General features: G+C 39.6%; 2 protein-coding genes across 11 annotated transcripts in view; one reads left to right on the top strand and one right to left on the bottom strand.

Moving 5' to 3' along the window:
* Positions 1-23814, bottom strand: part of LOC122574303 (MAP7 domain-containing protein 1-like) — a 202394-nt gene that overhangs the window by 176248 nt on the left and 2332 nt on the right. For 2 of the 8 annotated variants that reach the window (XM_043741830.1, XM_043741861.1), the window contains exon 1: positions 19329-19482. The exons of 3 other annotated variants lie outside the window; for them this stretch is intronic. In XM_043741830.1, coding sequence (XP_043597765.1) covers positions 19329-19467 — 139 coding nt within the window. In that variant the 5' untranslated portion in view covers positions 19468-19482. Of the gene's footprint in view, positions 1-16492; positions 16562-19328; positions 19483-23814 lie in introns of those variants that run through there. 3 more of the 8 variants (XM_043741916.1, XM_043741959.1, XM_043741880.1) reach the window with 2 other exon arrangements.
* LOC122574456 lies at positions 123-20731 on the top strand. Of its 3 annotated transcripts, XR_006319069.1 has the most exons (4): positions 123-250; positions 364-684; positions 762-1390; positions 20218-20731. XR_006319069.1 is itself a non-coding variant. In XM_043742090.1 (2 exons), exons 1-2 carry the CDS (start codon positions 19796-19798, stop codon positions 20464-20466), a joined length of 345 nt encoding a protein of 114 aa, XP_043598025.1. In that variant the 5' UTR covers positions 19490-19795; the 3' UTR covers positions 20467-20731. The 3 variants fall into 3 exon arrangements, 1 of the variants encoding a protein (XP_043598025.1); XR_006319068.1 differs by having other exon boundaries at positions 175-684; XM_043742090.1 differs by lacking the exons at positions 123-250; positions 364-684; positions 762-1390 and adding an exon at positions 19490-19891.

The raw sequence follows: 23814 nt of genomic DNA, 5'->3' as shown, positions 1-23814 counted from the left end.
AAGGTAAATTAACGATAAGAGGAAGATTAATGTCCCACAATTCCGTTATAATAGAATCAGCAACAAGAAACTTGTTCCGTTAAACTCGGTTAAGTGTTTAATACGTAATTCCATCGTCCCACGAGAAAACGCTTTGAACCCTTTAATCATATCCAGCCTTTGGAGTCAATGAAACGTAACCGTTTCCAAGTTTAAGCTAGTTTGAAGCAGCGTAAAGCACTCACGCTTTGAACATATATTGCAAAACCAGGTAGGTAAATAGGTGAAGTTTTGTTTGAAGCACTTTATAGAAATGCCTCGTTGAGAAATGTATCGTCGATGACTGCTGGAAATTCGAGATATTTATTACGTCGATGTCGTCAGGCTCCATAAGAAGAGACACGACAGGCAGCGTGGTGGACACGTCAGGTGGTACACGAGGAACTCCGATCGAGTAGCTCGAGAATCGTAACAAAGAGATTTATCGGTCGATCGAGCGCGACGAATAAAAAGCAGGAGGGGATAAAACAAGTTGAACCTCGTACCAAACGCTTCCACCTGGCGACTGAATAGTAAATCAAACTGGAGGAATTTAGCTTAGAAGGAAAACAGATCTGCCTTCTGCAATGAAAGCAAATATCTATTCAACGGAATACCAATTTTGCAATACATACCGATCTTCTGATAAGCATCGTTATAAAGAAAGTAGGATATACAATTGATAGTAATGCTTGAACAAGGCAATTCCAGATATACGCAAATTTTTTCTTTCGAAAATTTAGGTCAATTGCGTGCTGATTTCGTATCAATTTATTCAACTTTTCACTTACTGCGTTGTGTATAGAAAAGAGGACAGAATGGAACCTTTGCAGTAACTATTAACATTTACCGCTATCGGAAAGTCACGAGAGACGCGTTGTATGCCATCGATTTATATTCTCAGCTATACGCATGTAAGTACGCACGATGCTTTGTTTCATCGTCAGAGAATTTACATTAATCGTGAAAATAGACGAATCCCTCGTGAAAGCAGCGAAGATAAATACGACGAAGATAGAGACTCTTAATCAACAAATAAAAAATTCTACGCAAATTTTCAACATTTAAAAAGATTTCAAAGATTTACCGCACATCGTTAAAAGGATAAGTAAAACTGAACTAGAAAGAAAATAGAATTGTAAAGCTAATAAATCAGTACTAGAAAAAGGAACGAATAGTATTCAGAGGGAAACAACACGGTGAAAATGTAGTTCGTCCATCCGGTCCGACGACCTAGACCGAGTGCCGAGACGACGGGTTACGAGAGGCCTTCACCTTGACCTTGAAGAGCACCGACCGTCCTAGCAAAGGTGAACCGGACAGACAAACCGAGAGGAGGCTTTACCTGTCTTGTGTCTGTTCAACTCGCCACGTAAGTATAATGCACGATTTCCGTGCTTATGTAAGTCGAAACATTTTTATCACGTACACGTCATCATCGCGGCCAGAGTCTGTCTTACCGCTGCCTGCCTCTTCCCCACCCTTTGCCCGATAACGTTGTTCTATGCATCGGCATTTACGCCATGTTAATACCATCTTACTGCTCATTCTGCTACATGTGACCTTCATTAGCAATTCACTGAATAATGGTTTCTAATTACGCTGATTGAGAGTAACATATTTGTGTTTCATTTACTGCCGAGTTACGCGTTAGCTTGGCATTCTTCCCCTTCTAATCGAGCCATCCTTTGTAATTGGTTTTAAATAAGCGACTAAGCAACACAGAGCCATTCTTCATGTTGGTAGAGTTTTAATTAGAATCGCACGTTTACAACCAATGATAGATTCCAATTGACCGTAATAAACCTTTTAAAATAACTTCTGACAATTATACGCTAATTTAGAAGAACGAATCAGTCGATACAAGTAACGCTTCGCTGGCCGTCATTGATTGAATCATTACGATCAAGATCTTCTATAATATTCCTATCGAGCCAAGTTATCGAGACTTTCTACAATTATCAATTATCCGCAACGCGTTTATCCACGAATGTGCCTAGTACCATCTAATAACATTTCTTACATTGGTTTGAAAAAAAAATGATTATTGGGATAAAATTTCTTTTAACGCCTGACGGACCTCAAACACCAGTTGTTGAGTCACACTCGCCCAGCAGCATTCCACTTTCAGGGTCATCGACAATTTTTGCGTCTTTCAATCACTCGATTACGCGTCCCCATGATTTCGTTAGTATATTACGGAACTAGTTACTATTTATATTTCGTTAGTATGTTACATCGACGAGTTTTCCTGATCGGCTGAAAACAAATCAAGAACAAACCGTATGATATCAAACGGCTACGTACCGATACGTTATCAAGCAACCATATGTCGCTCGAGAGAAACTCGACTGATATCTTCAATAAATGTAAATAAAAAGATAACCATGATTCATAATCGTACAAAAAAATCCTCGATTATTTTAAATTAACTTTCAATGATACGTATTTTATATGCGGAATTTTAATTCAAAATTATGTTACTTCCGAAGAATCGCCATTTGTTAAATAATTATACTGGGTCTTTACGTAGATTGATATTTTTATGGATACAGCTAAAAAGATGGAATTTACGGACAGATTTGTTTCATGTACTGAATATCGTCACGGATGCCATATTCCGGATATTCTATGTATCTTTTTACGTTGTATACATTCTATGCATGTTTGCAATTTTTATTTTTCCAATTACAACAATTCGAATATCTTATATATCTTTGCATATTATGTACGTATATATCTATGTGTATATCGTCGCATATATAAATTCTCCGTAAATGAATAAATCTTCATAAATAACCTAAACTGCGTGGCACGTTTAAATTAACCAGAAATAAAAAGAAAAGGGAGAAAGAGAATTATGTCACGGATCGTTTTTTCCCAGATATGGTCAGAATGCATAACTCGAAAGAAGGGAAACTTGAGGAACGACTTTCTTCGAGACGTTTCAAGAGATTTCGTTCCTTTCAAGGAAGCAACGACAAGATGCGCGACGACTTTTCGCGAAATCGGACAAGTGCTCGAGAAGAGTCGAGTTACTCTCACAATACGACGCATGATGCTCCGTGTCTAACTCACGGAAGACCACCCATAAACTGGACAAACGAGTCGAAAGGGAATTGAATCTGAACAAGTAATTAGCGCTGCAGTCGTTCGCCAAAGACTCTCCTCTATCGTTTCGTTCGCACGACTCTTTTTCTCTCGGACAATATATATAGCCCATAATCTACTTTTCTTCTAATATCGCACGCAAGCTTGCCAAGTGTCTAGATGATTAACGATACCGCGATATGCATCAACGGTGAGCGATTTGCAGCAGCACGCTAGAATCGAGCATGGTAAATCGTACAGAACGTGGACAGGGAGGTAATGAGCTAATTCCATCACTAAGTTAAGCGACCAAACGCAAGAAACGCCGGACAGTCGAGTAATTTTCTTTGATCGTTCCTGGAATTCTTACGACGACCATCGTCGAGAAAATATGAGGTACCGTCACCTTCCATGCATACAGTGTCCTTGAGCAGCGTTCCAGAACTAACCTTTCCCAGTATTGTGAGAACAATACTTGGAAAATTGGAACTCTTGCAATCACGACTCTTATACAGCAGCTTAACAAAGCATTTGGACACTCGTGAAATATATATATATATATTCGTTATCGAATCTTAGGCCATTGTCATAAGTGTATATTTTGTCATTGTCATATATATATATATATATGTCGGAGCATCGTCAGGAGAAAGGTATTGGGCGTATAACGATTCTTCACTGGAGCTATACATTTTTTTCTCTCGTAAAATTGAAACGACTTTTATTAACACGAGTATGAGTTTACAGAGTTAACAAACAACTATGCGAATAAGACACTTATGACAATGGCCTAAGATTCGATAACGAATCGACGGTCAACAGGATAACTCTGTATTAAACGTAAAATACTTTAACACAACACACGTTTAATGGGATGCTCTATATATACTGCTCGATGTGTAACTCTCCAAGGTGATCGCACGAATAATAGACTGATGGAATTTTTTTTCCCTCCTTTTCGATTGCGTTCGTTTGTTATATACTGGTCCGAAGCTTCGAGAAGGTTCCAATCGCCGTTGCTAGGCAATCTTTGCTTGGAGTTTGATTGTTAATACAACGTGTGTCCCATTATATCGACATTTCCGAGGAAAAATGTCCATCCCGTGACCGCGGCTACGTTCGGCGACCACTTGTGTCGCCTCGAACCCCACCCCAATATCACAAGTCTCGAACAAATACAATGAATGACAATTGTTTAATTACGGCTATAGTAGAATCTAGATTACAATATTACGGAATTTTCCCATAGTTCCAAACGGGAGGCTCCAGTGTCCTTCCATCTCCGACATATATATATATACGAAACATTTTTCAAATTCATTGTATTTGATTGGAAGGTAAATTTGGAAAACAATCTTTGCAACGTCGTTAATGTTTTCTGTATTCTTCGATTTATAGAGTTGATTAATGTCACTTCTGAACGAGTCAAACCAACCCTTGGCAACACGATTATGAGAGTCACGTCCTGCCGCAAGTACTAAGTACAATGAAACTCCAAAATGCTCTACATAACACACACGCGCGCGCGCAACATACACATACAAAAGCCTTCTATGCTAAGTGTTCAAATACCTTCATGAACCACTGCAGATCGTATATTCGTAGAGTACACTCTATATAAAACCGATAAAAAAGAAAAAAGAAGGTAAAATCGAAAGTTGCTGCGTATCGATCGGAATGGAATGTAATGGAAATAGCTGTTGGTTGTTGATCGAAATAAAAAAGTCAAGACGCCGGCAGTACGCGAGGCAAATTAGCATGTCGCTCATTGACATCGAGGTATATAGGTTGAAGCATCGTATCGTGGCGATGGCGAAGGTAGTCACACCCTGCTGACTAAAGTGACGTTAAGTAGGCCTTTGCATTTAACATCATTGGCCTCCACACGTCGCGGCATTGGCTGACTGAGTAACTCGCTCGTTCCAGCCGTTCTACGGAGTTCTGTGTCTGTCAGGTTTATGTAATCGGGTAATGGAACGTGGGCGAGGTTGTCCATCCTGCCTTTCCTCGCGTCTTCGACCATATTACGTGAAATGTCGATGGACGTCTGATGGATTCGTACTGGTCAACGAGACGCGTCAAGAACCCTTCAACAACGATCATTACAAATACCGGTGCTCGTTTGACACGATTCACAGTGAGAAACGATGTTGTTCATCAGACGTATAAAAGACAACTAAAACCGCATTCCTCGATAAACTAGCGATTCTTTGTGGTTTCTCTGCCTAGTGTTTCTGCATAGTAAGATTGCTGTCACCGTGATGAAACTGTCGGTCAAATCATTCGTGTACAGATTAACACACCGACGTATGTTGCAAATACCATTTAGTCATATTTCATCTACGTTACCGAATAAGCAATTTCACGGAGCACAATGGAAATCCATCAAGGTGAACGACCTAGCCGAACCGCTGTCGATATCTAGAAAACCGTTCTCAGGAGTTTTCTCGTTTGTTAGCATTCGATCTGCAATGACGATTGCACAAGGGTCGGCTGAGGAGAAAGCCTCGAGGTAAGTTCGTGTACACGTGGGTGGTTTCGGAGTCTCGAACGCCGATTAGAGAATTAGGTGTCTTATTGTACCGAGCGAGTCGTTTAACCCCGGCACTAGTCGATTATCGACGAACCAATCGCGTATTTATCGGAACATGTTTAACCATACGAAACGTCCAAACAGCATCTGATAGCATCGACTTGTCGCTGTTAAGAATCAATGAGATTTTTAAGCATCGCCGACTACGTATCTTTATCTCTGATCTGACGCACAACAGGCCACCGAACATAAAAAAGAAGCCCAAAACACAGAACAGGACCAATGAACGATACCATTTGGAACTATAGGAAACCGCATTGATAAATAGTTGTTTCTAGAATTATCTCCAGATGCACGCAGTTCGAGAAACAGATCAACAAAAATACAACGTAGTTAACGTGTCCGTCAGCGAAACCGTATCGTTTCAGTTTATCGATGTTAATTACAGTTATAACTGACGATCTATCGGAAATCGTGATCTATAAATGAAGGTCATAAATCGAACACTTCGTTCGAGCGACCGCCTATTTATCGGGACACTTTAATTAATCACGCAGAGTGCCTCCAATCATAGCAATGTATGATTAAATGAAAATAAGCTAGAGAACTAGCATAAGAGAACAAACGTCCGTGGCGATGCTAATTAAGCCATATAGAGGAACGATAACGTATCCTGTTCCAAATATTGCCACTGTCTCTACGAATCTAAGCTCACAGACACTCCGTCGTGAAAAAGCACGAAAGCCATTTGGGCCGCACGCGCGAGCTTGCCAAGCAATTAAAAGGAATTTAACGAGCCCCTTATCTTCGAGCGGAGTGCGATTCAGAAAATTAGTCGGACACGCTTAAGGAAGCTCATCGTTTCCGCGGGAAGTTTAATACCTCTCTACCACGAAATTGAAGAATTCCATCGGCGATTGACCTTCCTTTTCCCCTTTCTGTACTCCTCGTGCATATATACGAACACGTCACGGTGGAGTCTACCTTATTCAACGTGGAAATAATGGAAATAATTAAAGTTCTTCTGTTCACGGATACTAATGAGTAGCCGAAACGGCTTGCTGCGTCTTTTAATATGACTCTGGCCGTGTATCTCGTGATTCGCGCGGACACGTTTTAACAAGGTCGTTCTACATACAATTATTACGTGTTTTTACTAACAAGCTTACTAACAACTATCCATCGTCATTCATAAACCTATATATTACGCGTACTTTTTTATCAGATTATTGAACGTTATCGACTAAATAACGAGATACCATAATCAAAGAAAGTCAATCAAAATATGTGATAATTCTGTATTCGTGCGTAATAACTCTCGGAAATATCGTGCACAAACTGCTTACGATCTTTCCAAGATACTACGACTCTTTCGACAACTCTAATTTACCAGTAAATAATGTTCGTAGCCGCTCAGTCGGATAAATTGATTTAAGATATGAACTCGATTGGTATTTGTCCATTTTCATTCCTTGTTTCCTAACTTGAAGCGCGATGCTTGATCAAGGAGGAGGTAATTCTGGCGTGCTTTTGGTGTTAAAGATCGATACCAAAACGCAACCAGGGTACGATTAGCCGGCCGTACGTGGGAGCTGTTCAAATATAACAACGAGAAATTATTGGCCGAGATAACAGGCTACACAGTACCGTTTTCCCCGGCATGGATTCTGCGATTACCGATACGAACTCAACATCGGTGGCGCACCTCCTATCGTGAGAAACTTTCTCAGGAATTAAGCCTTCTCCCTCGACCTGTACGAGAGTGTCACGCATCCAGGTGTCCCACCTGAACACGCCTATCCTTCAACCTCGAAAAACCGCAACGAGATGCTTGCAAATTGCGTTCGTTAACCCTCTTTGCACCGGTATCAGCTTCGATCTGGCTATCTCGGTCGGCTTGGAATTAATCCCTGTGAAATGTCCTCGACATGGGAACGAGGCATCGTACCGATCTCGCGTAACGTTTTATTCGTTGCACCGTTGAAATTGTCGAGACTCGTTTAAGCACTTTAGACGACGACGACGGAATTCTGTCACGAAACGACGGACGCGTTAATCGTCGTGCTAATAGCACACCGCATTGAGACGCTGTCATCAAGAACCGAGGCAAAAAAGAGAACGATTTGTTTTTCATCGTGTTCGATTCGCAATGTAGCGGATGTAAACATCGCGTAAACCGAGTAAAATACAGGTTTAATTCCCGTGACCGAAAGCGGTCGAGTACGAAATATTAACACAGTACAAGATCTCCTTATCCTCGAATCATCAGATTGCTCGTTGCAAGAATCGCTCGATCCTCGAGGATCGCCATACGTGGCGATAATTACATTAATTTTCTTCACGCGGCATGAGCTCTCGTATAAACAAACAGAAAAACTGGCAGCCAAGATGAAACTTTAATTAGCGAATCTCGGCAACTGGATCTCTCGTTACGAGGAATAGAATGGAAGCAACAACCGATACGAATTACCGTAACTTACGACTTGTCGATACGAAAAAAGGCACGGCCAGTTTTTATGTGAGACGATTATATACATTATACATATTAAACTCACCGCGCGCAAGACTAGCTAAGTTTATACTGAAACCGTCGTTGGAAGATCAGCTTTTATTTGCTTACCTGAAATAAACAAAACATATTTGGATTAACACGTACACAATAATCAAGATTAGAAGAACTAATAAAACATTCGACTTGATAAACAACTCGAACTAGCCAACCAATCAAACGGCCATATATCGCGAAACACCACATCGGATCACCATGCTTGATAAAGAGTAACGCCTTTCGCGGAGCCTAGAAAGCCTCGACCATCCCATTAGAAACGCACGAAAACAGTCTCAATAACGCCAATTAATAATACCACACGGAACTTTCTATTATATATTACTGACGAGGCTAACCGGTAACCCTAACGTGATCGTGACCGCGATTTCTACGCCAAGTTTTCTGAGAAACGACACAATCCGCCTAATATGATATACATAGGCACTCGGCGATTTACCCAGGTAAGTTTATCTCCATTTCTACGAATCGTCGGCTTGAAGCGGATCTCCGTGATCTTCGTGTATCGTATCGTTCCTTACACGGCGATCAAATCATCGTAAAAAGCGTACAACGTACCAATTCAGTTTAGTTTCACGCTACGCTTCGCCGTGTATACGGGTAGCCTCCGGAGAAATGTATGCAAACTCGAGGAGTCGATTTATTCGGTTTCCGGATCCGATATCTATACCGATTATTTTTTTTTCTTTTTTTTTTTTAGTCACAATATCGCACACGCATTACGCCACGAAGACGGAATCAAGCGTAGCTATAGTCGAGACGATTACAGTCGATATATTAGTGATTGGTCTCGATATTCCCCGTCCGTTTTCTCTGTCACGCGATATTACTGCCTCTGGCTATCGAATTAACATCAGTAAAAATCTCCGATCTTTTTTTGAAAATATGAAGATACCATTGAATGTCTTTTTACATTAATAAAATTGAGAGGCTCGAACGAACTCTATATAATGGCAAGTTTTATTAACTACCGCGATGTATGTACATATATACACTTATATGTAGATACATATTAATAGATTTCATGCCAGGTAAATAAGAATATTTATTTTTCGTACAATCAGTTTGCAGCTAGTAACATAAAAGTATATCTTCCTCCTGTTGATTGAAATATTTTTTGTAAAGAGTAATTATCAATTTAAATATAGAAACTTTCTTCTCAAATACATGACATTTTGCATAATAGGACTAAGTGAAGGAATATACACGTGAAAAACACGTACGTTGCGTGACCGGCGCGAAACATCTACATAATTTACATTTCCTCGCAATACTTGATTACAGCTCGTATTCATTTGCGCTTCGCATATACTGCATACACAATCGTATATTTTATCCCTTCATTAATTTGTTAAACATCTTGAATCTTCATCTTGTGAATTGGATAATATGGCGATCAATTTAGATTTGTCTGACAATGAAAGAAACTACCTACTGCAGTCTAGTACAAACGAACGGGTCTACATAATTTTGTAACACGGCGTATTAGCACACATAATTATCTACGTATTTAGATACAATTTGAACAGTTAAGGGTAATTTTCATGTTGCAGTTAAAAAAATGAAATTTTTGCACGATCTTAATTCGACGGTCAAAGACCGTACGTATAAATGTGATATTTATAAAATTTTATTTGCTTTATAAATACGATATTTCTTTCCATTCGTGGTAAATTCACCTATCGACTCTGGTCATCCTGAGACTTTGTAGACTTCGAATACTCGTTTGTTCGTAGCGTTTCGTGCTCGTTACATCTTGCCACGGATCACGAAGGCGTAGAGCAAAACGGGGAATGATGTAACGCAAAAATACGAGCGCGAACGAGGAGCGGGCACTCGCGGCAAATTAGTCGGCTTCTAACGAGAGAGGCGCAGCAATTTGTTGAGCGTTCCACGCAAATAGCTGTGCGAATAGGTCAGCCGTGTAACACGAGTGCCGATCAGCCACGCAACGCTCCGCGAGTTCGGACTACGTAAAATCGATTTATTATCGAAAACACACGGAAGACCGACGGCTCGTTCGAGATTCCTCGATTGACTAATGCCCCTTATATTCCGTCTCTTTTTCGCTCCTTCTCTCGGCATTTAAACGTTCGGAGAGAAACCCCAGATTGCGTAATTGCAATTAATTAAAGCGCGCCGCGTTGGAGAACTATTAGGACGAGCGATCATACCGTATTTCGTGGAGAAATAGATTCGATGGAATTTTGTTACGTCGACGTGTGTTTCACCGGACACGTTTCTAAAATTTCCTCGTTTCTCGAGCGTAGTTTAGCTTAGCTCGCTATAATTGAGTGCAGATTTACACCCGGCTCGGAATTAACGTGCAAACTCGAGTAATTGTTTGCAGGCATTTGCTAAATGTTGTGGCAATATCGTTGAAATACATGATTAGAGCGGACACGTGATTTACAAGTGACAATATTCCAGTATGTTTTAGCTACGACACGCGAAATACGTAATATTTGTAGATATTAATGGAAAGGGGAAACTAATCTAATTCGAATCTAAGTCAGACACAAAGTACGAGACCACAGTGACATAAGAGTATGATAACTATTGCTCAATATGTGTACCGAGTCTCTTCCATGTATATAGTCGCGGTTGATTCCATTCAATTCCTACAGCTGAAATTATTTATGCAATGTGGGAAATTTGAATAATTTTTCTAGTGACACAGTGAAAGAAATTTCAAGAATTAATTTTCCAACACGTATGAAATATTTTTGTTCTTATTTTTATTATGAGTTATAAAGTGTTTTTAATCCTATTATTTTAGTAAACATCAAAAGCATTTAACATTTAAGCATTCTACAATAAGAAAGAAGGTAGAGAAGGTAACCATAGTAGAGATATTAAAATCACAATATTATGCAGTGTTTACGTAATATGAAAACGTATCAGATGTAAACGAAATTTCTAGTATCCGAAAAATAGCGAATTTTATATGGATCTATTATATAAACCTTATCTAATTACGTAAGCTTCTCCCTAGTGTGACAAAAATAAAAATACTCAAATAGCGTACATAGAAAAGAATACATTCTTTGTAAAAAAAAAACTGCTATAAGAAAAATAAGTGACCTTTACAAGAGGTCATGGGGTTCAAGAGGTCATTGTGAAAGAAAATATTTATTTATGTATTATTCAGCTGATCTATCCGGTTTTTGATCAAGATTTTATATAATCTTTTTTAATAATATGTCTGACGATTTCGTGAATTTCTATTGGCTTGGTAAACTGTTCTGTAGACCGTGAAACAATATCGACTGTCATACAGCGAAATCGTGAAGCTTCTGACACACTGCACGTCGAAAAAAGGAAAACATTGCTCGGAAACGAAATCATATTGCCTCGCTATACGATGACCCCGATTATAAACAAAACATGATCGTAGCGAAGATCTCTCGAGCGAATATCTGCAAACTGTGTCTTATTCGTACTTTCGGCTACGGCTTAGTCCACAATGGTCATATCGTAGTGATTCTTACTTCCCAAGTCCTTGCCAAAACCTTCCAAAAGTTACACATCTGAGCCTTACTCGAGAAATACTCCGATAAGGTACATATATTGTAGTACGTGGACTGCAAAATGTTTGGTCTGGGTGTGTTTTTTCGGGGATACCTTGGGTTGTCAAAGCCAAAAAGGAGGGTCATTTTTCACGAAAATGAACGATTTAAAAAATTCGACAGAGTAAGCCGTACATTCGATTAAGAGTACCAAATTCTAAGAAAGATACAGTCCATATCCATCAGAACATCACACATCAAAAGGTCGACCGAAATTTTTTTACGCCTTATTTTCATGTAAAACGACTCCCATTTTCAACTTCAGCGATGTCAAAAAGATCGTGTAAAAATATCATTGTAACCGAATATTTTACAGTGCGGATACTACACTAGAGCTAAAATACTCGTTAAAATTCGCCCAATGATTCTCGAGATTAGCCGACCGAACTTACCGGGAACTTTATTTTATACTATATACATAGTATAGATTGTACGAATCAAAATATGAATATGTTAATATACGTGCACCGATGTATTAAATTAAAAGTTACCGATTAATACACGGATATATTAATTACACATGTAATAGAGACCTCTAATTAGAATCCATAAACTACCAAATTATTTATGCTACAGAATGAATGTAACTATACCCTATGGAAATTTGAGAGTTTACTCTTTAAAAATTCTTCAATTATTAATATTTACTTGCTATAAAAACCGGAACTATATGCTTTCTTCTACCTGACACTTTTACCAACGTTCTTAAAACACGTGGTTATAAGAAATATATTTACAAGTGACAATATTCCAATATACTTGAAGCACGATACATGAAATACATAACACTTGTCAATATCGCTTTTCCAAACGATCTAATCTAATTTGATTCTAAGTTATAGACAAAATACGACACTGACATTGCACGATAGCACTGTAACAATTTGTAGCCTTTTATACGTTTGTCTGGCTGCTTTCAATCACAGATGCATACATATTTAACGCCACTCATATGATTCATGATACGTGTTTCTAATATTCAATTACGCGGCGTGAAGTCACTGATTACGCCGCGGAACGCGCGCACATTACAAAGTACGGAATAATAATTCTCTTCTGGCCAACATCCGCTCGCCACAGCTCGCGTGTGGGACGCGTTACCGCGAGAATCGTTTCCGCGTTTCGGCCCGTTGCCAGTTATGCAAATGCAATTAGAGTAACGGACAGATGACAATCGAGTGCAGAAATTAATCAGATCTCGATTAATCGGATGACTTTTAGTCACCGATCGTACCAACTGAGAATAGTTCATGGACAATACTTCAATTATTGCGATTCAAAGGGTCATCTGAATAATCTTTTGCCTCAAATTGGAAATATACTGTTACCTTCAAGTGAAAGATTGATAATGTTATATTAGTCAAAATGATTAATTCGTAATTTTTCATAAAAATTTTGTAAATTTATAATGGTGTATTTCTAGAGATTCTTTAATGGGTCATATTTTCAAGCATAAGAAGGTAATTGAGGAGGTCGTGACAAAAACGGCTCTTGTCGAATTTTGTGACTTAGAGAATAACGTATTCTGTTACACAGAAGTTGAACTCACGAAGGATAGTCCATATTTTATTGAATTTTAAATAATATAATAAATATTTTGTTAAAGGAAAAATCGAAATATGTACTTCAGAAACTAGAAATGCTAGAGTATCTTTTGTTCTCCTACAGAAACACGAACATATACCAGTTCGTTTCAACGAGGATTTTAACAAGCAATTTAAAAATTTGTCATTTCTCGTAAGAGGACTATACATTTTAATATAACGAAAGAGTACATTTGTTGGATTTAATTTTAAATTATAAGTGCACTAAAATGTATTTTGTACCGTGTCTGACTGACAAAAGTCAATACAAAACGAGTCTATTGTATACAGAAAAAGAACCTATGCTTCTCGTTACATTATGCAGTATGCAAAATTCATACTTTAGCCATTGATAATTCTATTAATGACTACTTTATCTGGGACCGATAGCACATACAACAACAGTGATGTAACCTTTTGGTTACCACTTGCAATATTTAGGAAGAGAAACTATGGTTCGCATCAATCTTACAGCCAGTCGCCGATTAAATCGTGCTTTCGGCCAGGTCCGAGCCAAATTTACGGAGGAGAATTTACATGCAGACGGGTCGTTCGAAGGTATTTCGCTTATCGGAAGAAACACGACGAATGCACGAGAGGATTACCGAGATAGGAGAAAATTGAATAAAGGTAATATAAAGCTGGAAGAACGAAACGTCCGCGGAGGCTCTCCACTTACCAAAACATTTCGACGGTGTAATCTATGATCTCGCGAAATCTAGACTGTCACGAGAATGGCGCATACAAAAGGAAAAGGCAGCTGCACTTTTCTGGCCTGGCCTGAAAAGCACGAGGAACAATGCCCCGTGAATCGCGGCGCGACAATGCACGCGTAGAATGCTCTGGCTCTTTCCGTGTAACCGCGTGTGCTACGTGTGCTTGCTAGCATCCGGTCGCGGGCTGATCTATTCAAACTCTAACCTTAAAGACGAGTATCCACCATTTAGAAGCTACGTGAGGAAAATATGATAATACGAATACACAATGATGATGACAGGATAAAATTACACACCGTTGTAGTTTCACGTAAGCAACGGGTGGATGCCGGCCTCAAGATAAAGCTACCACGAATTGTGACAATCAACGAACAAATATTTAATTTTGCCCGTCAAACATGACGGTGCGTACCAAGAAACGGTACCACGAGCACGAGGCCTTTTGACACATTCGAAAGGTGAATACGATGCAAACACAAATTTAGAACCAACCTTCCGATGTGTAAAAAATCTTCACTTTCCCAGTACAGAAAGGAAAACAAGGCGCCAGCTGTGCTTCGATCCAAAGCCGTTAGAACAATGCCAAGTAAACGTAACAATACGACCAATTCTGTGCCTGCACAAACGAACGACGTGAAACGTGTTCCTTTGGGCAAACGACGAACATGTACGGGGATGGAGAAAGAGAAACGTTCAGGTTTTTTAAATGTGCAATACGGTTTCTGTTATTGACCTAGGCCACGACTTATGAACACGCCTTGCGGCAGCATGCGTCACTCATCGAGCAGGACACGTGCGACGTCTTTGAATAATCGCTAGGGTGGATTAAGAGTTATTCGTGCGATGTGTCGTTGTGACCATAGGGCAATGAGCCAGAGACCACTGATTCACTTATCTCGCAAGATCTTGCGTTTAAACGTAGAATGCAAGATAGTTTGCTTGGCTACTGAATCGCGATGATTCATTGGCAAATCTGTACCGGCACTTCGTTAAGCTTCATTTACAATGATTCGTTTAATATTCAGAACACTTGCAAATCCAAGTAAAATTTATTAATTTTGCTACTGCATTACACGATCAGTGTTTAATTTGAGAGAAACTCAGTGGTTAACACTTTTGCTGGTATTGACGCATAGACTACATCATTTCGATCATTTAACAATATGCAGTTGTGTTGATGCAATTATTGCGTTTTTGTTTCTGTTTATGGAATAATTTAGAAAGACAATCGACAGTGTATTGGAACAAACGTTATTGCTTAAAATAAAGACACATCCCTAATGAAAAAGATACAGGATGATTCTAGAGAGGAAGTAGCTGTATTTTGAAATTTCATCTAGTTTGACTCATTTAAAGCGGAACGCTAGTTTCTAGTTAATCCCATCAAACGATTCGCCACGTTTACCGAACCATTTTCATGCTTTCTACAGTTAAAAAAAAAATTTCGGGTCAATTGCTGAAGCACGTGTCCGGGTTGTGAAAGCCGCGAAAGCCATGTCGGAACCGCGTCGAAACGCGACAAAGGATCTCGCCTTACTGCCGCCTTAAAAAGCACGATAATATCAAGGAGACAACAGAGTACGGACATATGGCCTTTGTTCCACCGTGAAACCAGTTCTCAATGCAACGTACAAAGAATTTCATCGTGAAATCGATTAGTCGGTAAACGGTCTTTACCTGATTCGTGCCTCGTAACAATGTCACTGGTGTCACGGTGGTTCGGAGCGCTAAATAGCTCGTGGAATTTTTGTCATCGCGGCGAATTAAAGAGCAGGACGCTCGTTTCGTGTACCGTTGTCTGTTCTGTACAATTTAACGGAATAATCCATAGGACCGGTTGAACGTAGCAAGATTGCAAACTCGCCGCGACGAATTCAAGCTGAAAGTTTCTCGACCACTTTGCATAAAAACTTCCGCTCTGACAACAACGGTCGTTCGTATAATTATCCCATTTTCTTCCTGCATTTTCTATCGAACAGTTAACATATTATTATACAAGGAAATAGTTAGATTCTTCGAAAATATCGATCGTGTTTTCTAGCACGTGCTTCCATGAACTTCGCGTTACATTCAGCAATTTTCTAAAGAGAGAAGGAACGTACGTGTATTTTACGTATGTGAAGCTAGAGAACAGTTGCAAAAACTAGCGAACGATCGATAGCACCATTACGAAGTTACCCTATAATAAACGTTCAGGGAACGTGAAATGTAACGTTTGTTTGCTACTTGCGTTGCATTAATCATGCCTCTGCTACTTTTAGTGTCATTGGAGAAAATAATTGTGTCACACTGCGTGAATATGCAAATTGATATGATATGAAATTCGTATGAAATGATAACTAGGTCTCGTTATGGAACAGATAAGTTAAAAAGAAACGGTAATCCATTTACGCGAAGGTTTGTTGTGTATCACATACCTAAATCAGATTGACCATAGTCAGCAAGCATCGCCACGACCATTGCGAGCACTCACGAGCCTGCCTGGATGAACTGTTTCACACCAAACATCGTTTAAAATCGAACGAGACGACGGATATAACAATTGTAACTAATCGAAATATCTCGTCGAGAGGAAAGAGGAGACGAAAATCCCGATGACAGCAACTGATTGACCGAAAAAGGTAACTAGGACAAATTGAATATTAAAGACGGATTGAACGTAAACGATGAATCATCTGCCTAGAATAACGTGTAGGCATATATTATCATAGAAACTCTACGTCCGACAATTTCTTCGTTTTCCATTATCGACTCGAACAAATAATTCTCCGAAATAGCACGAACTCGTAGATCGCGATAACCTTAGACCTTTGAAAACGATTCTTCCTTAAGAAACAAATAATGGCACGAGGTTAGAGATCAAGAAGCCGTGTCTCCTCTTTCCTTGCGGAATCGAACGAGTACCATACGCCGAAAAATAACGTCGAACATGTGCCGTACCAACAGACGACTACTTTCTCGATTGTCTCGCGTGTCTCGAGAATGCGAGAGCGGGAATTCCGTCGGCTCGCGTCCTTGACTTTCGCGTGGAAGACGCGTAACTGGTTCGTCCCGCTCGTCCAGGATCGCGATGAACGAGATTCGTTCTACGACTGCGTGAAGCTGAGTGCGGCCTCCACGATGAATCAACCCCCTTCCCTCATGTCGAGTCGATGCACCATGCTTCCCCCTTCCTCTCTTTCGCCTTCTCGCCACCTCCACCCCCCATAACCGCTTCGCGGACCTCTACTCCGCCCCTTCACCTTCGCGATTCCTTCATCGTCTTAGTAAACGTACCAACGTGGTCGTTGCGTCGCGACGCCAGGCGTCCGACCAACCAACACAACCCTGCTCCAAGAACCACGAAAACATAAATATTTCCCATATACCTTTAATCTATTAATCGGAGAAGACGAATTAGCTCGCCGCCCGAATTCGCTCGGTTTTCTCGAAGACAACGATCGAAGGTCACGAAATAAGTCAATTCTATTTTTAAATAGATATATTATTATAATTATTATTAATATATTATTTAAAAATAGAATTGTCTTCCTAACGCCTATAATTTCTTTATTTATAGATGTCCTATGTTCTTACTGTGTCGTTTCATATTTGTTTTAAACAAATTACGTCCCATTTACATTTAAGAAAAGTGAAATTCAACTAAAACTGATTTTCTTTGGTACCTATGTATTGATTCCATAATTGTAAAAGTGTCGACAGTGACGAGGGAATCCGTTTAATAGATTAATCCACAAATTCCTTTAATGTTCTACTGCTCATTCACTTTTCCCCTCGCACGTCAAACACACGCGTACGTATTCATATATCTAGAGACGGAGGTAACTGAATTTCTGCCAGGATCAATGAACCGTTCAACAATCGTTCCGCCTCCAGCGAAATCATACGACGTATAGAACAGCTATCGACTCTCTAATAAACGAGAAACATTTATAATTCTTCGATGGTCTATTAAAGTTGCCAAAAGTCTAAGAATCTAATACTCGATCGAGTAGCACACAACGCAATAAAAACTTTAGATGTATTTATTCGTTACATTCCAATGCATTATCCTGAATTTTTAATAAAGTAAATTAATTGTTGTAAGTTTCTTAAATCGTCCCTGCACTGTTCGAAGGAAGCGTTAGCCCTCTCTCTCTCTCTCTCTCTCTCTCTCTCTCTCTCTCTCTCTCTCTCTCTCTCTCTCTCTCTCTCTCTCTCTCTCTCTCTCTCTCTCTCTCTCTCTCTCTCATGCGTTACCCATACGCACCAAACATTGGAAAGGTTACGGAAAAAGCCAATTGAGATAATTCAAGGCAGAATATTACTGGCGGAATTTCTGTTAGACCGAGTGCTATAGGAAGAGGAGGGAAGGATGCACGCAGAAGGTACGAAGGTTGCGTACCGTCTGCGGATGCAGGCAGCTCCTCTTTTTTCAGTCGAGCCCTGGGACGTCGTGTGACGACACTAAACAGGCAACGTGCCAACGACTGAGTCAAGCAATGCGTCAAGAGCGCGCGCAGGAAGCACCTAAAAGTTGGAGAACCGTGGCCCCGTCCCTACGACACGCGACATCTGGACGGTTTTACGATTCCTAGGAATTTTGTATGGCCAGCCCTAACGAAATATATATCGTGCACGATATATATACATCGATTTTAAACAAAACGTCACGTTGTCGGAGAAAAATATTTGTACATTGAAGTTAAATATGCTCGAATATAACGCGAATGCTTCTTCTATTCACATTCTGACTATCCACCAGCGAGACTATAATTATCGCATGCCTGAGGTTCGTAGGCTAACACGTTCAAATCGCCACTCTTATTCAGCTTTCCCTAAATATAACTTACGTAACGCGAACTAGCTTCAGTGACGCGCGATATCCAAACTTTCCGAAACATAACAGTCACGCAGATTTTTGGCAAAAAATATGATTTCCTCTGTGATGCATTATTTGGACAACGTATAAACTAAAGTTTTTAGAAATATTTATTAATCCTTAAAATCCGTGATTCCCAGCTGAGCCTATTCCTATGACTCGAATTTATTCAACATCCCGTTATTTTCACGTTCCACGTCAAAGTTACTATCAGTTTCACAGTCATTTTAAATCGATACTAGCTTAATCGACTAGATAATCGTGTACACACTCAGACATGTAATCGATAAAACGTAGGTTAAACAGAACGTTGTAAATTTCCCAACATTCTTCTGAATCACCCTCTGCAAACAAAAATGCACATTGCAATGATAAGGCAAACTTTTACGAACCTTTCGCTTCAAGATCGTCTTGTGGAAGTAAGAATTCGTGTGGATGACGAATGATTGAGAATAGAGAGGAAGTTTCTGCCAGAACAGTGATAGCAAGAGTGACACGACTCAGAGAAAACACGAATAGACTAGGACCCATGGTGCCACCGTTTGGTGGAAATTTGGCTGCACGTGGCAAGAATATATGTTGTACGTGCGAGGTCTCCAAGAGCACATGTGATTGAGAAACAGAATCGTTGACGAGTTGCGAGAGAACCAAAGCTTAAGAGATCCTGGTCGTGTTAATCTGATTATTATTTTCTCAAAATTATTACATAATTCTATACATTTTCGTTGCTTTTTAACGAATGTAAAACATTAAATGTATATATATATATATATTTTTTTTTTTTCGATTTAACCTATCGTATTAACTGCGAAGTTCAGTTTGAAAACTCCCTTACGGGGTGTGCAAGTAAAATCAAGCAATGACGAGTATACACGTCGACCGCAGAGTAAATGCTCCTATCATAAATTTTAAGAAAAAAGTAAAGCAAGAAGAGGAAGGATTACATTTTTATTGGGTAAAACATTAACGAATCATTATTGAAAAAAGGTATTGTTATTAAGAACTTAAAAATTACCAAAAGATAATAAAGCAAATTTTGAATTTTTATAGTAAATGGCAATTTTTTATTTTACACGTCTGGTTAAAAAGGTACTCGTATCGAAACTCCCATCGAAGCTACGAAATTTGTACAAATCCCTATTTAATTATACATATTTTAATCCCTAAGCGAGCAGTAAATTAAATGACAGTCGTTATAGAGTTAAATTGTTATTATTTCCATCTTATCGTTATACGCATAGTTCCTATTTTATATTTAACGAGTGCGAAATCTGTCCGCAGTTCTGCGATCATACAATTTCGTTCCAAGGAATAACGAACGAATACAGTGGGCCGATGACACAGAAATCGTCAAAATTAAGCCCGAGTTGGACAGACGCAACACGTGAAAACGTGGAGTATATGGGTTTCTCGAGAGACATCGAACTTTTCTCCGGCGATTTCTCGTGGGGCTTGGCCATCAAGAGATCGCATCCACGCTGCATACCGCATGATCCACGTGCGTTACCGTGGAAGGAAAGTTCCGGTTAGTCACGTACACTGTGTGACGCATGCGCCAATTTAAGCCGTAATAAATCGTACGAACAGCCAATTTGCTCGTTCTTCTATGCACCGAAGTCAGCGGTTCTTTCTACTTTCCGTAGAAATGACATCGATAATCATCTTATCTGGCCAGACACATTGATATCGAATACACTTCGATCGCGAACACATCGAGCGAATCGTGAGTTGAATTTTTACTACAGTCGCGATGATACTCGAACAATTGGTATGATAGGCGAGATAAAAAAATCAGTTCACGTAAGCAGCGCCTCGATTAAGTCTATTAAACTACAAATTACAAATAATTGTCAATAAAAATAAATAACAAATTAATAAGTTACTAACAGTTATCTGATTATACCAGGTCTATTATTATGGAACTCTGTATGTACAACAGAAGTACGGTTTGTAGCATTGCTAAACACTACTCATGTTTATAAACATAGGAGCGGAGAAGAATTTATGGAATAACTTAATATCTATGCTTACCGCAAAATACTGCATATATTTGAATAGAACGTAGTGTATTCTGTTTACTTAAGCACAGAAGGATCGTGACGCGACTTGTGAAAACGTTCTTGACAATTTCTTTCGAGAAGGTCCAATTAATTTCGAAAACATTTAAGTAGAGGGCAAACGCGAGATTAAATTTTGCTAAATTAACGGAGCTCAAGACTATCGAGAAGATCATTTGCTCGAAAGGTAAGCTATCTATATGTAAACGAGGACGTGTTGGTTCTTCTCCATAAAAATCGTTCGGTGACGAAGCAACTTTCCGACGAGATTCGACATGGAAACAAAAGAGGTATACATTGTGGTGGATAAATTTGTCGCGACGATACAAAAGTACGGGTCCATTGCACGAAACAAACAAGTTAGAGGTAAGAAAAATGCACGAAGAATCTATGAAATAGTAAAATATTATAATACTGCGAATTATTAACTTAGCATAACTTAACGTAGACTAATATAACGACGCAACCGTGAGCAAAGATCGCGATGTTAAAACGTAAGGCAGAATGACGAAACGATGCGTAAAAGATCGAATTCGTTATTACTCGTTATCGACGCTTACAATTACAGTCTTAATTACTACCGTGATTATCTCGCGAGTTTCGCTTTTTTCTCTCGCCACACTGAGAGACCTTCAGAGAAACGTCTAGAGCAAGGCAGGAAATGCTGATCGAAAACGGTGTTCGGTGAACGATTACGTAACGGTGTTAAAATAATTAGTGCATATTACATAGCGCAGCGTTACACTCGTAATTAGTATGGTCATCTCGTATGGAGCAGCTAGAACGAAGCGCTGATTTAGATCAGTGCAATAATACCTTGTGTGTCTAAGGACTATAACATACGGTGTATTCGTTGGAAAACTCGAAGATATCATAAAAAGAACGAACGCGGCAAAGTATGTTATAGAACAAAGTCGTAGAGATCGCATTCGCACAGGACAACGAGGAGAGGGCACGATATTGATTCTACTAAAGCACGAAGAACGCGCGTGGAACTGCGCCACGTCTCCCCGGACTAGGTACTTATCAATGGAATGGGACGATTTATTAAACGGTCAGAGCTAGAGCCTCCCCTTCCTTTACCGATTCAGTGTCGGACAAATGCCGACTAATTTAAAACGTTCTGCATCGTTTCCTGTTTATACCATCCCTCACGTGGCCATGGCAAACTATCGAAACGTTACACGACACAAGGACACCGCGCGCTCTTCGCTCCCCGTTCGTCCTAAATATTACGCGATATCTAGGCTAGGACGATGAATGTCATGAAATTAACCATGAATTTCAAACAAAACATTGATCTTGCGTATCAAAGGAAGAAAATACATAGGCGGAACAAAGATAAGGCTCGTCAATGGGCCTGAATGAAAAGCGTCTATTTACATGTCAGAACGAAAGGACGGATTATCAGCGATTCTGCTTAACAGTAACTGGCGCGTACTTTCACGCGTACCAACCATTCGAACCACTAAAGTGGAACGAGACGAGGAGCATCATTTGCGGCACGCACGCTGTCGAGCCCTCGAAAGTCGATAATTTGCTCGTTTAAGGATGCGTACGATGTGTACGAATCGGAGGGATAACAAAAATGAACGGAACCGAGAACGGGATTGAAATAGGGAGAAAAGTTATTTCAGCGGTTACTACATCGTGGCTTGACGTTGAAAACGCGGCTTCTGACCACGCCAAAACAATGATGTACCGTTACCGAACGCGGTTCTACGCCACCACGAATAAATAAATGCAACCTACTTGAGTATCCTCCGTCATCTGTTGCATCCTGTGACCGGCTCATAGCTTATTTATGTTAGAGAAAATATCGAAACACAGAGGAAAATGAGGAAACGAATGCGTAGAGATCTGCTGACATTTCAAAGGCTGTCTGTGCTTATTCGACTCGCGTCCGAACTGTACCAAATGTGTATGTGCATAGAGGCAAATATTAATAGAAAATATAAAAGACGCTCGATATCGCGTTGTTTTTGCTATTGCCAGCACGTACCATGCGCACGGATGGGACGGCAAATAGAGCAGATCAGCGAAGAATATCTATCGAGGCTTCGTTTATTGACGCCGCATCACCGCGTGGAAAGTCACGTTCATATTATAATACGAGTACTCGTGCCTCACATAATACTCCTGACATTCATGCAACCGCTAACGGGGTCGGATGGTAATTTCGGATTATGATTTAATTGTGTATAATTCTGCATTCGTTACCGCTAATTAGGAAGAACAAATTTGATCAATCAGATCGCTGGACCGTGATTTAAACTTAGACGGTCTATTCGCTAATTAACTATTCCCTCGATTAGGTTATTGCAGGTCGTGGATGAATTGAATATTACGAGAAAGGATACATCGATCAGTACATTTTTGTTGATCTCCTGATCTTAATACCGCTATGTAAAGATTTTAATACGGCATAATTGGAGATGGAAACAAGCTATTAGCCATATTTTAAAAATAGCTGATTAACATTATGATGAGATACATTTTTAAAATTCTGAAGAGTTACAATTTTGGCAACATAATGTATAATATACTGAATTCTAAAAGTTCTCTATGAAAAATAAGAACCTCTTCTGTGGTCCTCGATTTAAAAATCTAAGATATTTGTGTCACGACAAATTTTAAAATGGATAAAGTTAAATATTCTAATATCTTCCTCCAAGCCGGAAAAAGATAATTTACGTGGCGACTATTAACCAGGCTATTAGTAAAATTGAGAACGCTACCGACTCATAAACCCGACGACCTTATTTTCGAACTATTCGCTCGCGGTTCGTAGACCTTCCTACGCAATATACGAACATAAATG

The sequence above is a fragment of the Bombus pyrosoma genome, linkage group LG2 (genome assembly GCF_014825855.1).
Source record: "Bombus pyrosoma isolate SC7728 linkage group LG2, ASM1482585v1, whole genome shotgun sequence".
Lineage (NCBI taxonomy): Eukaryota > Metazoa > Arthropoda > Insecta > Hymenoptera > Apidae > Bombus > Bombus pyrosoma.
Note: the sequence above shows the minus strand (reverse complement) of the source record. Positions and strands in the feature narration are given on the sequence as shown.

Excerpts from the sequence above, each read along its gene's own strand:
- LOC122574456 (XM_043742090.1), top strand. The coding sequence starts at position 19,796 with ATGACGAGTATACACGTCGACCGCAGAGTAAATGCTCCTATCATAAAT. Across the intron at positions 19,892-20,217 it reads AAGGATTACATTTTTATTGG|TTCTGCGATCATACAATTTC; the intron begins GTAAAACATTAA and ends ATCTGTCCGCAG.